The sequence below is a fragment of the Eublepharis macularius genome, chromosome 4 (genome assembly GCF_028583425.1).
Source record: "Eublepharis macularius isolate TG4126 chromosome 4, MPM_Emac_v1.0, whole genome shotgun sequence".
Taxonomy (NCBI): Eukaryota; Metazoa; Chordata; class Lepidosauria; order Squamata; family Eublepharidae; genus Eublepharis; species Eublepharis macularius.
The window spans coordinates 101,667,608-101,684,980 of NC_072793.1; the positions used below are offsets into that span (position 1 = coordinate 101,667,608).

The window sequence follows — 17,373 nt, forward strand, 5'->3', positions numbered from 1 at the left end:
GAAGGAAGGAAGAAGGGAAGAAGAGCCTTCCATACAAGGGGCAGCAAGGATCACTTAGTTAGGACAGTGAAGGCAGAATCTCTTGTGTATCCTGGGGGTCATTACCTTGTCTAGTCTCCTATTGGGCTAAACAGGGCAATATCCTGCTTTTTCTCTCTCCTGCCTCTCTCTTCTAAGATGTAGTCAGATAGTAAGGACCTATTTCTATCTCTCCCCTTTACTCTCAAGTATGTAGTTCCTAAATAAACTTTTAAACCTCTTTAACCAACACAGTGTGACTCCACTGCACCTTATTTACCTACTCTGCCTAACAGAGTTATGGGCCCAGGCACACACTTGCTGCAATTAAAGAGGCAACTAGGCACCGGAGAGCTCAGATAGCCGCAGGCAAGTGAAGCAGAGAACAAAGGAAAGATGGCGGACACCTGTAGAGCACAGCAGGGGTTCTGCAGTGAAAGACTGAATCATGAAAACTACCAGATCTGGTTTGAAAGGATCAAGGCACAACTTGTGGAACTGGAGGTCTGGGACTTAGTGGAAAATCCCAAGCCGATGGACGATGCACAGAAGGAAGCAGCCTGGGTGAAGTCAAATAACAAGGCCAGATCTATTCTTATTAATGCTTTAAGTGACAAACAGCTGTTAAGAATAATTAACATGCAAACAGCTGGCAAGCTATTGGTGGAACTGGCAAAAATGCATGTGAAGGGATCACTCAAAACAAAAATGCTCTTAATGAAGCAACTTTTCAGAATAAAAATGTTACCCGGTCTGGATCTGAGACAGCATATTCATGCCATCACGGAGTTGGCACAGAAACTGAGAGGTCTAGGTAAGGAGCTGGCTGAGGAGGACCTAGCTGTACTGTTGTTAACTAGCCTGCCAGAAAGCTATGCAAATGTAGTACATGCGATTGAGATGCAGGAGAATCTAAGCTTGGCTCATATCCGCTCTAAACTGGAAGAGGAAAGAATAAATAAGCAATTTCATAAAGATGAATTTAATGAACATGTCCTAAAAGTTAGCTCAAGAAATGACTTTTCCTGTAATTTCTGTGGGAAGAAGGGGCACATTAAGTGAAATTGCAGACTGTTTGAATCACAAAGGGCCAGCAGCTCAGAGCCACGAGGCAGGCAGACAAAGGAATTCAAAAATGCAGACAGAGCCAAGAGCTCACTTAATGCAAATGGCCGAGCTAATGACGGCAGATCAAACAAGAGGTGTTTAACCGTTGCCTCAAGAGATGGGAGTGAACTAGAATCGCTCTTGGATTCAGCTGCATCCTGCCATCTATGCAAAGATAAAGAACTGTTTGATGAACTGAATCCACATCATGAAACGTTTCCAGTTGCTAATGGAGAAGGCCTTACAGCACAAGCTAAAGGAAATGTAACTGTATACTGTGCGCTACCCAGTGGCCAAGTCAAATAAGTGCAGATTACTGACTGCCTTTATGTTCCCAGTCTGAAAAGCAACCCCATATCTGTCCCAGCCATGGCGCAGAAGGGGACAGAGACTGTGTTCAAAGGAGATAAATGTTTTATTAAAGATGAAAGTGAAATGAAATGATTGCTCACGCTGCATTAAAGGATGGCTTGTATGTACTTGATTGCTTTGAAAGGGAAGTGAGACTAGTTAAAGGATGCAACCATAAGAACTGTTCTAGGCTTCTGCATAGACGCTTGGGGCATGCAAATGTGGATTACATATGCCAACTTGAAAAGCAGAATCTGACTGATTTGCAAATGAGAAAATACACTGATACAGAGAGATGTGCTTGTTGTATTCAAGACAAAGGTAGCAGACCCTCTTTCAACAAGCAGAGTGAGAAGCAAACCACAAGACCACTGGAGCTGATCCACAGTGATGTCTGTGGACCAATGAGAACAGTGACACCTGGTGGAAGTAAGTACATACTGACCTTTACTGACGATTTTTCAAGATTTACTGTGACTTATCTGCTCAGAGAGAAAAGTCAAGTGCTGGAGAAGTTCAAGCTGTACCTAGCAATGGTACAGAACAGATTCCAGAGAAAACCAATGGCTATCCTCACGGATAATGGAGGTGAATAAATGGGAAAGGAGATGACAAGCTTCGTAGCAGCGGAAAGAATAGAGCATCATCTCACTGTACCCTATACACCCGAGCTCAATGGAATAGCGGAAAGAAAGAATTGCTATCTTACAGAAATGTGCAGAAGTATGCTCCATGAAGCAGAGATACCTGAGAAATACTGGGAAGAAGCTATCAACACCACTACCTACCTGCAGAACATACTGCCTACAAAGAGTGCAAGCAGCACACTATTTGAACTGTGGTACAACCGCAAGCCCAATGTACAGCATCTAAGAGTATTTTGATCAAAAGTTTACACCTAAATTCCAAAAGAGAAAAGGTCCAAAATGGATCTCAGAACAGAAGAAGGCATATTTGTTGGATATGCACTGGGATGCAAAGGATACCAGATCTTCAACCCAGAGACAGACATGGTGAAGATTCACAACATGGTATACATTGACAAGATAGAGAAAGCAAGCAAGCAAGAGAAAGTAAACACCATGGAATCTACACCAAGAGAAGCTGATGAAGCACAGCAGCCAGAAATGGTGCAACTGTGTGATCTGACTGAGACACAAGAAACACCTGCAGAACTCACAGAAAGAGAAGGGGAAGCAGAACCGAGTGTCAGACGCTCAGCCACACCAAACAAAGGAATCCTACCAAGGAAATTTTCCTACCTGGCAAAAACAGAAGCTGTATCAGAACCTTCTAGCTGGGAAGACATAGAAGGAATGCCAGCAAGAGAAGCAGAGAAATGGAGAAAAGCTGCAAAAGAAGAAATTGACTCCCTGATCCAGAACAAGACATGGATTCTCACAAAACTACCATCTGGAAAGAGGATGGTAGGATGCAAATGGATCTTCAAAACCAAACTTGATGCAGATGGAGAAGTGCAGAAGTACAAAGCAAGACTAGTTGCAAAGGGATACTCTCAAAAGTATGGAGAAGACTATGATGAAACCTTTGCACCAGTGGTGAAAGACACTTCAGTAAGAAAACAACTGAGTATAGCAGCTGCAAGGAAGATGCATGTGGAGCATCTGGATGTGAAGACTGCTTTTCTACAAGGAGAGCTGAAAGAAGATGTGTACACGACACAGCCTCCTGGATTTGAACAGTCCAAAGACAGAGGACTTGTATGTAAACTGCAGAAGAGCATTTATGGACTGAAACAGGCTGCAAGGGCCTGGAACCAGAAACTAAACCAAATGCTCGTCAAGGAAGGATTCAAGCAAGATGGGGCAGAACGTTGCCTGTACTCAAGAAAGAAAGACAACAAATGGACTTATATTCTGATTTATGTTGATGATCTTCTTCTTTGTTATGAAGATCAACAAGATTGTGATGAAATAATACAGCATCTTGGAAATGTCAGCTTTTACCTCGGCATCCAGATAGAGTGAGAGGAAGATGGAAGCTATTAGAGATGTGCACTTCGGGTTTCAGAAACCCGAAACAGCCCCGAACCTGTGATTCCCGAATCGGCCCCAGCAGAGCTGACCTGATTTGGGAAACCTGCAGAGCAACCTGAAGCAATTTGAGTTGCTTCAGGAAGCTCTGTGAAGCCTTTTTTACCTTTCCTCGGCAAAAGAAAAAAGGCTTCAAAGAGCTCTTCCCTCTTCCCTCTCCTGTGTCAGAAGAGGGAGGGAGGAGAGGGTGGTGACATCAGGGAAGGGTGTGATTGGCTGAGATAAAGAGCCAGTCGCTGCAGCAGCACACAGCTCTTCCCTTCCCAATTGGGTGATTCTCTGGGAGGACATTATTTTTTGAATTTTTGTTTAAATGCTGCTGCAGTGACTGGCTGGTTTGAATTTGGGGCTTGTCCAACTTAAGCCATAAATTCGCAAGCTTGCCCTGCTTAAGCCATGTGCTTGCCTCTCTCTGGGCTAGCTGTGCTGCTGTTGAGTGACCTGCTGCTGCTTGACCAACTGGACCTTACTGGGCTACCCTGATGGATCTGGACTGGACTGTCTGCAACAGTTTTGAGAGTCACTAGACTCAAACTGGTTTTTTTCAATTTGGGGGGAGAGGGTGGTAGTTGACTCTCTAGTCTTGGTGGCTTGAGGAAACAGGAAATTGTGGGTAGTTTTTAAATCTTCTGTTTGATTATTGCTTCTTATTGCTTCTTAATTATTGCTTCTGCTTAATCATTGCTGTGTGTGGGCTGGAGAAGGGAGGTGTCTGAATTTTGGCCTTGTTCTGTGGAACTCTGCTCCAGGGTGTGTGTGTGCTTTGATTCTCTGTTGCTGCATTTAAATCCAGCTTTGCTGAGCAACTGGGAGGGAAGCACACTTTTTTCTGCTGCTGTGCTGATTTTGGTGCTGCCTTTGCTGTGTGTGGGCTGAATTTTGGCCTTGTTCTCTGCCTTGATTCTCTGTTGCTGCATTTAAATCCAGCTTTGCTGAGCAACTGGGAGGGAAGCACACTTTTTTTCTGCTGCTGTGCTGATTTTGGTGCTGCCTTTGCTGTGTGTGGGCTTCTTTGGTGCAGTTTTGCTTCTGGGTTTCCACTGATTCATTTGCTTCCTGTTTACTGAATTGCTTTGCTGGTTGACTGGAGAGAGGGGGTTGCATATTTGGGAGGTTTCTGAAAGTGTTCTTAAAAAGAGGCTTTTAAAAGGTTTTTTTTTTTAGTTGTAGGTCTCTTTATACTTTTCCCCTCTGAATTAAATTGTTAGCTAGGGACCCAAGGCCTCTTCTTCCTGATTAATAGGCTTGTGTAGGGATTATCAAGTTGTGTTGACAAATAGGATGTCCATTTGTGCATTTAACTAGGGTATTTCTGCCCATCTTTGGCTCCCTTGGAACCAGAGATGGCACATTTAGAAGAAGGCTTCCCATTATAGGCTTCCCTATAGATCTTTGGGGGTCAGGGCCAGCTTGATTCCTGAAGAGGAATTCAGCTATTTGCTAGTGTAGTGCCACAAAACTAAATAGGGCCTTGAAAAGACATTTCTGTGTCCATCTCCAGGAACAGGGCCACAAAAAAGCAAGTTTTCAGAGTAGGCAGGCAGTTAGTTCTTAAGACTAAACTCCGTTTGTGGATAGGTGCTTCAGTCAGTGGACCTGCTTAATAAGGTTAGTAGATAGTGGGAAGAAACATGAGTGATGGGTTGTGGGGGGGAAAGGTGAGGGAGAAGAGAACATAGGCAGAGGGGAGGGGGGGAGGGGAGATGCGGCTCTCCCTCCACCTGAGCGGAGGAGGAGGACATCCACATTGCCGTTCACCAGCCTGGCTTCTGGTGGTGACAGCAAGAGGGTTCAGAAGGCTCTCTTTGCTGAGGCGGGTGCTGGAGACCCACCCCAAACTCAGGTGCTTGAGGCAGAAGCTGGCACTGGGCAGGGGCCTGCTGCTGAGGCTCCCACTCCTCCAGCTGTTGAGACCCAGCAGTGGGAGGAGAGGCAGCATGGAGAGTCCCTTGAGGTGGACGTGGGGAACATGACTTTTCTGTATATGTTCACCCCAGGGACTCAGAGAATGTTGGAGGGCCTGGGGGAGAGGCCCACCATCGGTGAGACTTCCCCGGTGTTCTGAGGCCAGCAACAGACTTCTCATGGCTATGCAGGAGGAGAGGATGTTGGAGGAAGAGGAAGAGAATGTGGAGGTCACATCTCTTCCCCTTCAGCCTCAGCCATCTTCGTCTGCAAAGCCAGGGCACAGTGTGTCCTCCCTGAGCACCAAACACGCAGCCTCAGTGTGGCATGGGCCCTTCATTTCCTCCAACATTTGGGAACATTTCCAGAGGTTGGAGGACCCCTAGTTTGCTCAGTGCAAGCATTGCAGAGCACAGATCAGTCAAGGGAGGGATGTGAATAATCTTTCCACGTCTGGTATGAGGAACCACGTGAAGAGGCAACACCAGGCAGTGCTTCTTCAGGGTGAGAGTTCAAGTGGTACCACATGGCTGCTAGCTAGACAGAAGGAGGCAGGCTCCTCTTGTGCTCCTCCCCATGGTTTCCTGCAGGGCAGGGACGCCAAGTCTCTCTGACGGAGATGTTTGGTGTGCAGGGTACTAGTGTGCCTAAAAGGGGGGGGGGAGGATCCAGAAGGTGTGCAGGTGCGTCACATGCCAAATTGTCAACAAGATAGCACTAGATGGTCAGCCGTTCTCCATAGCTGATGACTTCGGCTTCCAGGGGCTGCTCCAGGATGCCTATCCCTGGTACACGATCCCTGCTTGTACGATGTTGAGCAGGACCGTGGTGCCCTCATTTTACAGGGCTGCCAGGGACCACATGAAGGCACAGTTGTCCCACGCTGCCGGAAGGACTGTGCACATCCAACATCTGGACCTGCTCTAGTGTGCAGCATGCATACCTCTTGCTCACTGCTGGCAATCCAAGGACCTTCAGGGTGGAGATGGGGTGCCCAGTGTTAGGCAGGGGCAGATGGGAGACCACCGGGCTGGCTACTGCAAGGCTCTGCTCCACACCAAGGTTTTTGATGTGGTACATATGGCAGAGAACATCGCAGCCACCTTGAGGAGGGAGTTGGACAACTGGATAGGACAGAGCAGCATTACCATGGGATGTATGGTGATGGACGGTGGTGCAAGTATGAGGGCAGTGATGGCGCTGGTGGGCCAGGAGTGCATTTACTGTGTGGCCCACAAACTTCACCTTGTGGTGAAAGATGCGCTTGGTTTGGGCTCCCCTAGGGAACCCCAGGACCCTGCAACCTGTGAGCTTCAGTGTCTCCTGCAGACATGTCAGAGACTCATGGATCACTTCTTGCACAGCATGAGGTCCACTCACGAACTGTGCCAGAAGCAGGCCAGGACAGGCATGCCAGAACATCACATGATCACCAATGAGGCAACTCGCTGGAACTCCATCTGCGCCATGCTTGAGCGATTGGTGGAGCAGCAGGCCGCCCTCCAGGTTTGGCTCTTGGAGAGTGACACTTGGAGGCAGGTGAGTGAGTTCAGCCGAGGACTGGCTCACCATAGGTGGAGGTTCTGAAGCCCTTCAAGGACTTCACTGTGGCGGTCTCATCTGACATGGTGACCCTGGGTCTGGTCATTCCTCTGGTGCACACGCTCCAGAGTTCAAAAGCCTCCTTTGTGGACCCAGACACACCACATGCAGACTTGGTTCCAGGAGTGCATGCACTCATGAGAAGGCTGCAGCAGGGCATAGATGCCAGGCTAAAGCCTGTCACAGAGAAGGAGTCATACATGTTGGCAACCATGTGCGATCCGCACATCAAGGGCACTTTTGCCAAGCGGGATGGGAACCTCACGCACACCAGAGATGCCCTCTGTGTGTGGTTGAGGTGTAGGCAGGCCAAGAGGGGCTCCTGCCTGTCCCCGTCAGTGGGGATGGGTGGGGGGCCCAGCTCTGCGGGTCCCCCTCGCACCTCTTCTGAGTAGGCTTCCCCCACGGCCACTGCCAGGATGTCCATGGAGATGGAGATGCTCCGGCGACTCATGATCCCCTCTGGGATTGTGAGTTGCATGAGACTGGATTTGGCAGAGACAACGGCACCAGTAGGAGGAGGGTGGAACTTAGTGGCAGAAGGGATGCACCCTGCAATTTGGCCAGCCCCCCAACCACGCACATGCACAGAAGAATCCAACAGCACTGGCCCAGTCCCTGCTGGTGCAAATTTGTTCTGTTAAATGTGAATAGAGGCCCCAGAAATGTTGATTGGCATTGCCACTGGAATGGGAAAGCAGAGAGAGAGACAGGCTAGGTTGGGTAAACTCTAAACCAACTGGAAACCCAGAGAAGCAGACAAACTAAGCTATGCATTGTTGTTGTTGTTTACTGTTGTTAAATGTTTCAAAATGCGGTTAGATGCTGTTAACTGTCATTTGATTCTCTTAAATGCTGTTAAATTTTGTTAAATGCTGTTAAATGTTGCTGCTGTTAGATGTTCTCGTTGAAGGGGTGTGAGGACTGGGGAGGAATGGTGAGGGCGGGTGCCAGCTGATGATGAAGGTTAGATCCCAACACTGCTTCATAGGCAGTTTTCAGCCTGAAGCTAACAGTGGGGGATCCTCTGCAACTGTGCTCCACAAATGCCACTGTGTTGTGCTTGCTTGTGTCTTGGTATTTTCTCGTTCTGCTCTGTGGTGTTTCCCCACTGGCTGAACTCAGGGCCTGGCTGCAGGAAATGACAATGGTTCTGCTGGACTAAGTTGCAAGAGTGTCCCCTGGTTCAGTTTGGTTTGGGTGGAATGGATGTGATACTATTGTGCAGTTCCTGTTGAGCCACTTTAGTTCTCTTGGGTGAGGGTGTAATAAATGTTGTACTGATGTTGTTGTTGTATGCTGTTACCCACCCTCAGCCTGCTTGTGGGGAGGATGGGCCAGAAATCCAAGAAATAAAAAAAATTAAAATTATTTTTGGTGTGTGATTCTCTGGTGTGATGTTAGATTTTGTTTCAGTGTGGGACTGTAGTGTGGTTTGAATGTGCTATTAATGCTGTAACCCTCCCTCAGCCTGCTTGTGGGGAGGGCAGGCCAGAAATCCAAGAAATAATTTTTTAAAAAATTGCCCCCCTAGTCCAATCTCCCTGAAACGTGGGTGGCCATGAGAGGAGGATTGGGAGAGGGTCCCCTGCAAATTTGGTTAATTAGGAAAGAAAATGCCCCCCAGGCCCCCAGACAGCTGACAGCAGTGTTTCCGATTGGAAACAATGGCTGAATCTTCCCTAATAAACCTAAATTGGCTTAAATACCCGAACCTAAAGCGGCTTGCTGCTTCAGATTTCGGATTTACCTGATTTTTTTTTCCTGCTCTGGGTAAACCAGAAGACTACATTAAAGATGGAAGACCAACACACATTCCAATAGAAACAGATTTCCTGAAACAAGAAGGAAACAATGAACCTCTGAGAAACATCAAAATGTACAGAGAAGCAATTGGAAAACTGCTCTACATAAGTACAGTGACCAGACCTGACATAGCAGCAGCAGCTGGAATACTATGCAGGAAAAGTGCATCACCAAGTGTGAATGACTGGAATGCAGTCAAAAGACTAGCAAGATACCTAAGAGGCACTGCACAACTGAAGCTTAAGCTACCAGCAAGCGACAATCCCAGACTAGTGGGATTCATGGATGTTGACTGGGCAGAAGACACCACAGACAGAAAGTCTACTAGTGGACGAGTATTCTTCTATGGTGGAGGAGCAATCAGTTGGACAAGCAGAAAACAAGAACTTGTAGCAGCATCGACTACAGAAGCTGATAATATATCAGTAGCGGAAGCATGCCAAGAACTCAAGTGGATTCTACAACTGTTAGAAGACTTTGGGATAGATGAACCCAAACCCATACAACTCGTTGAAGATAATCAATCATGCATAAAACTTGCAAAGACAGAAAGAATTGGATCATGAACAAAGCATATCGACATAAAGAGTCACATCATAAGAAACATGCAAGAAGGGCTTGTTGAACTACAGTACTGTCCTACAGAAGAAATTATTGCAGAAGTTCTTACCAAGCCACTTACCAAAGACAAGTTTCAAAGTCTATGAGAAAGGTTGAGGTTTGTGGACTTTGTACACTAGACATTGAGAAGGGGTGTTGGAAATGGCAATGTCTGGTATACAAGAAGGAAGGAAGAAGGGAAGAAGAGCCTTTCATACAGGGGGCAGCAAGGATCACTTAGTTAGGACAGTGAGGGCAGCATCTCTCATTTCCTGGGGGTCATTTCCTTGTCTTGTCTCCTATTGGGCTAAACAGCAATATCCTGCTTATTCTCTCTCCTGCCTCTCTCTTCTCTAAAATGTAGTCAGATAGTGAGGACCTATTTCACAGAATCAGAGTTGGAAGGGGCCATACAGACCTTCTAGTCCAACCCCCTGCCCAATGCAGGATGAGCCTAAAGCATCCCTGACAAATATTCATCCAGTGTCTTCTTGACGCTTCTTGCAGTGAAGGGGAGCTCACCACTTCCCTAGGCAGCTGATTCCACCTTGGAACTACTCTGACTGTGGAAAAGTTGTTCCTAATATCCAGCTGGTACCTTTCTGCATGTAATTTAAGCTCATTGCTTCAAGTCCTATCCTCTGCTGCCAACTGGAACAGCTCCTTGCCCTCCTCCAAATCACAGCCTTTCAAATATTTAGAGAGTAATCATGTCCCCCCCCCCTCAATCTCCTCTTCTCCAAACCAAACATTCCCAAGGCCCTCAGCCTTTCCTCATAGGGCTCAGTCTCCAGACCCCTGATCATTCTTGTCGCTCTCTTCTGCACCCTTTCAATTTTGTCCACATCCTTTTTGTAGCGAGGCCTCCAGAACTGCACACAGTACTCCAGGTGCGGCCTGACCAAGGCAGTATAGAGAGGGACTATGACCTCCTACGATTTCGATGCAATGGCCCTTTTGATACAACCCAAGACTAAGTTTGCATTTTTTGCCACCACATCACACTGACTGCTCATATTTAGTTTACAGTCCACTCTTACTCCAAGATCTTTTCACCTACACTACTACTCAGAAGTGTATCCCCCATTATGTATTTGTGCTTCACATTTTTGTGACTCAGATGCAATATTGTGCACTTATCTATGTTGAATTGCATCCTGTTCACAATCCACCCACTTCTCCAGAAAATTCAGGTCTTGTTGAATTTTAACTCTATCTTCTTGGGTGTTTGCCACTCCTCCCAATTTGGTATCATCAGCAAATTTAATGAGTGGCCTGTTTACCCCTTCATCCAGATCATTGATAAAAATATTGAAAAGTACCGGGCCCCGAACTGAGCCCTGTGGCACCCCACTGGACACCTCCCTCCAATCTGATGAGACGCCATTGACCACCACTTTTTGGGTGCAGTCCTCTAACCAGTTCCCTGTCCACCGAACTGTCCTATAGTCCAGTCTGCAGTCTTCCAGTTTACCCGTTAGAATGTCATGGGGAACCTTATCAAGAGCTTTACTGAAATCCAGGTAAATCACATTGACAGAGTTCCCATGATCCAGTAAGCTCGTCACTCGATCAAAGAAAGAAACCAGGTTGATCTGACAAGATCTGTTGGGGACAAAACCATGTTGACTTCCCCAGATCACTAAGTGGTCCTTCAGATGCTTACAGATCGATCCCTTTAAAATCTGCTCTAACATCTTCCCAGCAACAGAAGTCAGACTGACCGGCCTGTAGTTTCTCAGGTCATCCAGGAAAACTCTCTCTCCCCTTTACTCTCAAGTATGTAGTTCCTAAATAAACTTGTTAACCTCTTTAACCAGCACAGTGTGACTCCACGGCACTTTATTTACCTACTCTGTCTAAGATTATCTTGTGGCAAGGAGTGTGTGTGTTTGTAAGGTAATATTTTGAACCAAATGAAATTTTGAAACAACTTGAGAGGCATAAACGTTAGGCAAGAGTGAAGAAAAATCTTAAAGAGTCGTACTCCTTAAGAAAAGGAGGATCACATCTACAGGCACCTAGCTCCTGGCTGAAGTGATAGCAAGGATCTCAAGTATAATTTTGCTAACAGGACTACCAATGTGATGGAGGCCATGAGACCCTACAACCTCTAAACATGTATGAACTTCTGAAAATGGCTGACAGAGAAAAGAATGCACTAAATGCTGAATGTGTGACACACTGTCTCTGGTGGAAACATTTTTACCTGGATAGAGTCCAGAACCGTTTTTGTAAAATTGTGTTTATTTACCCTATAGCATTGTTTATGGAAATGTCCTTGAAATTGACTGTACTAATCTCATACTGTGTAATCTGCCTTGAGTCTCAGTGAAAAAGATGGTCTATAAATGACATGAATGAATGAATGAATGAATGAATGAATGAATGAATGAATGAATGAATGAATGAATGAATGAATGAATGAATGAATGAATGAATGAATGAATGGATATAAAGAAAGTTTTCTGGGCTGGCTGTAAAATGAACTTTTCCCAGTTGATGTACAGGTGAAGGTTAAGTAGAACAGATTTGATGGTCTGGGAAAAAGTAACACGTCTCTTGGGTCTGCTACTATCAGCCAATTGCCCATATTTGGATAAATCTCACAGCCACACCTCCTGAGTTACTCAGTACTGCCATCTGTACTGCCATAACCTTTGTAAATATGTGAAGGGCTGGAGTCAAATGAAAAGGCAGGGCTAGGTATTAAGTTCTCCACACTGGAAATGGAAATATTGCCTGTGGCTGACATGTATGGCAACATGGAAATATACATCCATTAGGTCTATAGTGGCAAACAAGCTGTCTTTTCTTAGTAGAGGTGCAATATCTGCAATGGAAATCATGCAAAAAATTTTAACATTTAAGTATTTATTTAACTCTCCGAGGTCTAAGATAGACCTCCCCCCATTCTTTTTGGTCACCAAAAATAATGAGAATAAAACCCTCCAAACTTATCATGAACAGGAGCTTCTTCCACAGAACCTGCCATAAGAACCCAGTTTTCTTTCCTCCCTGTCCACTGTGCAGTGTGCTGGGAGCCTGTTTGCCCTGCAGAGCCTCCACAACGATGGAGTTACAGGTGAGGTAAGTGAAGAGAAACAGACAAGAGTGTGACAGAAATTCTCTATTTTCTTTAGAGAAGCAGGGACGGAAACAAGATTGTTCCATGGTTTCGCAGTAACATCCAGAAGGACCTTCATAATGGAGAAAGCAGTAGGTCCCATACAAGTAGAACTCAAGGCCCTACATATCAGATCCTTAGATTATGGCGCTGCAGTAGTGATTTCTGTATCTGAAGATCTAGCCATTCTGAATAATTGTTCACTGTAAAGATACAGGTCTTTACTGGGAGATTGTCAGGCGGGTCATTGAATGGATCCTTTAGGTGATGGTTCTGAAGCAACATCAGAATCAGAATTATACTTTATTACATTATACAGTATAATATATTTTAACATAAATAAGTGGGGAGATGGAGAGGAGAAACATTATGTAGTTTTAATATTCTGTTATATGTCTAGTGTCCAATGTTACTTTTGGTAATGTTATTATGAAGTTTTAATATTTTTACATATTGTTATTGATATTATGTTTATTGTCTAATGTCACTTTCTGTTATATATTCTGCTTTTGATATTCTCTCTACAGTTTAATATTATTTTCTGTTTTAATAAAATAATCTTTAAAAAATCAGAATCAGAATGACTGGATGGAACTGAAGACTCAACCTGAGGTGGAACTAGCTGGCCTGGAGTGGATCAAGCATCTGTGTCACCCTTAAAATGCAGAGTGAGGTCTGGTAAGTCTCTAGAGTAGCTTTGACCTCTGTAAATGTCCATATCACATCTGTAAAGACATGGAAGGGATAAGGTCCTTCCATCCATAGTATGTATAGCCAAGGGCCTCTATATGACAGGGAACCATATTTAGAACTGCAGGATCTTGGAATCCATCTACAGGTAGATGGAGAACAACTGTGGTGCTGCCTAGGAGAAGGCAGAAGCAGAGAGTCAGCCCTCTGAGACCTTTGCAATGGACTCAGAGAGTGCACAATCTCCTCTTCCAATATGGATGCTGGGAAATGATGAGAGAGCTTGGAATGCCAATGTGGAGATGATGTTTTAGGAACCCGAGAGGCCACCTACAGCTTCTTCTTGCATGGGGACTTAGAAGCATGCTTCAGTTTCAAAGTGATAGCTGAACTGTTTCATTCCAAATGCCTGATTTATGTTTAGCTTCTTTCATAGCTGGTTTATTTATTTATTTTTATTTATTTATGCCATTTATAGCCCGCCTTTCTCACTGAGACTACACAGTGTGAGATTAATACAGTCAATTTCAAGGACATTTCCATAAACAATGTCATAGGGTAAACAAACACAATTTTACAAAGACATAGCATTAATAAGAATCCAATACAGAGTTGAAGAAATGTTGAAACAGAGCATAAGCAATTCTAGGGCTGACATTAGACCACATGAAACACAAGTAGCTCACAGGAGCACATATTTAAGACAACATATAGTACGTAAGGCAACCGTGGTGAAGTCTATGGTCCCTAACTCATTAGTGAAGCATCTGAGAGCCCCTTCCTACAATAAAAAAGCCTTTTTGAATAATTTGGTTTTGCATTGTTTGCAGAAAGTGGAGGCTATCCTGATCTCCTCAGGCAGACTGTTCCACAGGGTAGGGGCCACCACAGAGAAAGCCCGTGTATGAGCTACTGTTGATTTCACGCATGTGCAGGGTGGTACCTGCAGGAGACCCTGTTCAGATGAGTGAAGTTGCTATGGAGGAACATAGGGAGGGAGGCAGTCCCGTAGGTATGCCAAGCCAAGGCCATGGATGTGAAGAGCATTGTATATGATACTTGAACTAAGCATGGTTTAGAACTGCTGCAGTAGACAGGATCATGCTCAACCTTTACTGATGGAACCAATGGAGCTGATGGAACCAATAGAGCCCTTGGAACTGATGGCAGAGTTAGATCTGAGGTGGTGCCAAGTGGAACTGACAATGTCCAAGGTCTGTCAGACACAACTTGTGCCAAAGAGCAGATTTCTCCTTTGAAGCGTTCTCCAGGGCCTTTTTCCATCTGGCAGCCTTGAGTCTAGAGGCTCTATTGTGTTTGGTACATCTAGCCACATCATGTTTCTCCCCAAGACACATCAGGCAAAAGGCATGATCATAAAATTGTGGCATCCTCACCCCACACTGAGAACACTTTTTAAGAAGTGCTCTATGAGCCATTTCATCTTGAGCAAAACTCAAGAGGCCTGATGGTGCAAAGAATGAAATGCAGGAGTTAAGACATGGCCTTGAAGTGTTAAGAAGAAAGACTTATAGGCTTGTCCTACTCAGTTGGCTTTGTTTGTTTGTCTCCTTTTAAAAAAAATTCTTGCATCTTTTGTGTCTTTTCAGGAAAATATGAAGGAAGAGAGTCCTTTCAACAAATGATGTGATGATGTAAATTTTGTTGAAGAGATCTCTAAAGGACTTACTTTCCATGGCAGCAGAGAAAGAACAGAGGGAAGGTGCTCCCTGCTGTCCTCAGCATGAGGAAAAGGTAGGAAAACCAGTACATGGAGGGGACCACCGAAAAGTGCTCCTTTCCTTTTTCAAATCCACTCTTTATCTTTTGAAAATAATGTTTATAAAACAAAAACAAGGTACCAAAAGGGGAGACAAGAGGTGGAATTCTTGTAGATAAATCTGTTGAGTAAAATGCAGTTGGATTGTGTCTGGATTATGATCATGCTGTGAACTGTAATAATGCAAGAGAAAGGATATAACTGTATTTATAGAGAAGTATTACCACTGCTGGTGCCATCAAAGGCAGAAAAAACAATTCACATATACCTGAGAACTATGGAGAGAATTCACTGGCAATCTGTAGGTAAAAATGAAAGGCTTGTATGGCAGGCATCAAATGCAAAAAAAAGAGAGAGGACAACTTCCTGGAAAATTCTACACAATTCCTATTCATTTTGAACCTAAACTAGCAAAGCAATATCATCTGCAATTTGCACTGTATAGCAGATATTGTGAGGGGTGCACTCACCACAATTTTGGCAGGTTCTGCCATAAGCATTCCCTGGAAAACTTTGGAGAGATCCCTCAAATTAAATGTATAATGAGACTTTGCTGGCGTGGGTAACAGTTGAGACGTAATGGTTGAATATACTCGTATGGTAGCATCAACAAGTAATTCATTCAGGTCCTCTACAGCAGGGCACCCAGCTTAAGAAAAAACGAAACGAGGCTGATCAGCATTGTAGTAATGACTTTTCAAGGAAGACAGATTGCATCATAATGGGCAGGTTGGTTCAAGGCATAATACAACAATTGTGGCCAATATGGATTTATCAATAACTTAATCTTACTTAAGACATTACTGACTGCTAGACTTGCTGAATCTGCGGCTGATATGTGATTCTGCCTACTCCATATTTTGTTTTTACTTTATCATAGCTCTGTATCCTAAATAAAGAATTTAAACAACTGACACATGCTGTACAGCAAAGTTGCCAGGTGAGGTGAAAAATAACGAAGCAGAATAGGAGACGAGTACATACAAAGGCCTAGTCTTTATGACTATATCATTCAAATAATTTAATTACCTTGTAACACACTTTAATTCCATATTCCAGAGGAATATGCAGAATTTTGTGGAACTTTAAATACTAAAGAATTTGTTGTGGCTTAAGCTTTTGAAAGCCCAAGCCCACTTCATACATATGACAAAGAAGATTTTGCCTCTTAAAACATAATGCCACAATAAATTTGTTAATCTTTAAAATGGCAGAAGAGTTTTTGTTATCTGATCATATATTAGCCCACCCAATTATAGCTGCTAAAGAATGAGAAAAGAGTGTGATTTTTTCAACCCTTCCAAAGTGCCACTGAAGGATGGCAATCCTAGCATTATATTTATTGTGAGAAAATGACAAAGGCATGATGTTAATTTTACACAAATTACAGTAAATCCTAAAAAGGCATTCCAATCTAAGCCCATTTAGTAACTGGAGTAACACTGCTTAGGATTCCACTGTTTGTCTAGTAAACTAGTTAGGAAAAGTAAATTAGCTGACAAAATGTGAAACCTTAAATGAATTTTAATTGGTGAGGTAAACAAGTTATCAAGTACAGGATAGTATCACTGACTGGCTTCAATAAGAAATACATTTTAGCCTACTGTGCACATAATCGAGTCTAAAAAGAAGGTGCCAGAAGAAGTAATCTAAATAATTAGCTTCAGGCAGCTAAGAATAATGTTCCTTACAACGAGGAGGAGGGAACCCTTTGACTTGATCCTACTTAAACTGCTTTTAAGCCAACATGTTTTATAGTTTTTGTAATTACAGGCCCATTGACACAATTTTTTCAGGGCAGTTTCATACTTTATATGAGGCAAATGTGTGTGTTTTTGGTGTATATAGATATCACACTTTTCCCCCACAACACACTTCAAGCGGGGATGACATATATCCATGTATATATATCTGGGGACAATAGCCCAGTTAGGGTTTCTCAGATGTGGGGACATGGATGTTTAAACATATATGTACACACATGTATATTGTCCGTATGGTACGTATTTCCTCCATGAAATATAAATGTAACATTTGCGCAAACACAGCAAATATAAAGTGTGGAGTTGAGATAAGTAAGCCAGATGTAGCACTCTTAACTTTATCCTTTACTATATCATGATTTGGAAAATGGACATGTTAATAATAGTGGCCCATGATGCTGAAGTAAAGACCACTTTTCTGTAGTATTTTGTCCAAATGTTATAGCACCTTCAAAAAACCCCCAAATCTTTACTTCCATCTTTGCTTTACATAGACAATTAACTTCAAGGTTTTTTTACTTACGAACTGGATCTCTGTAACATATTTCTCCTAGTTTTCCAGCTTGAGAA

The 17,373-nt window shown here is 43.9% G+C and overlaps 1 protein-coding gene across 1 annotated transcript in view; it reads right to left on the minus strand.

Moving 5' to 3' along the window:
* Window positions 1-17,373, minus strand: part of DNAH1 (dynein axonemal heavy chain 1) — a 295,393-nt gene that overhangs the window by 80,887 nt on the left and 197,133 nt on the right. The window contains exons 47-48 of the mRNA XM_054976957.1: window positions 17,327-17,365; window positions 15,511-15,689 (exon numbers count right to left, since the gene is read on the minus strand). Of these exons, the coding sequence (XP_054832932.1) occupies window positions 15,511-15,689; window positions 17,327-17,365 (218 nt within the window). The remainder of the gene's footprint in view (window positions 1-15,510; window positions 15,690-17,326; window positions 17,366-17,373) is intronic.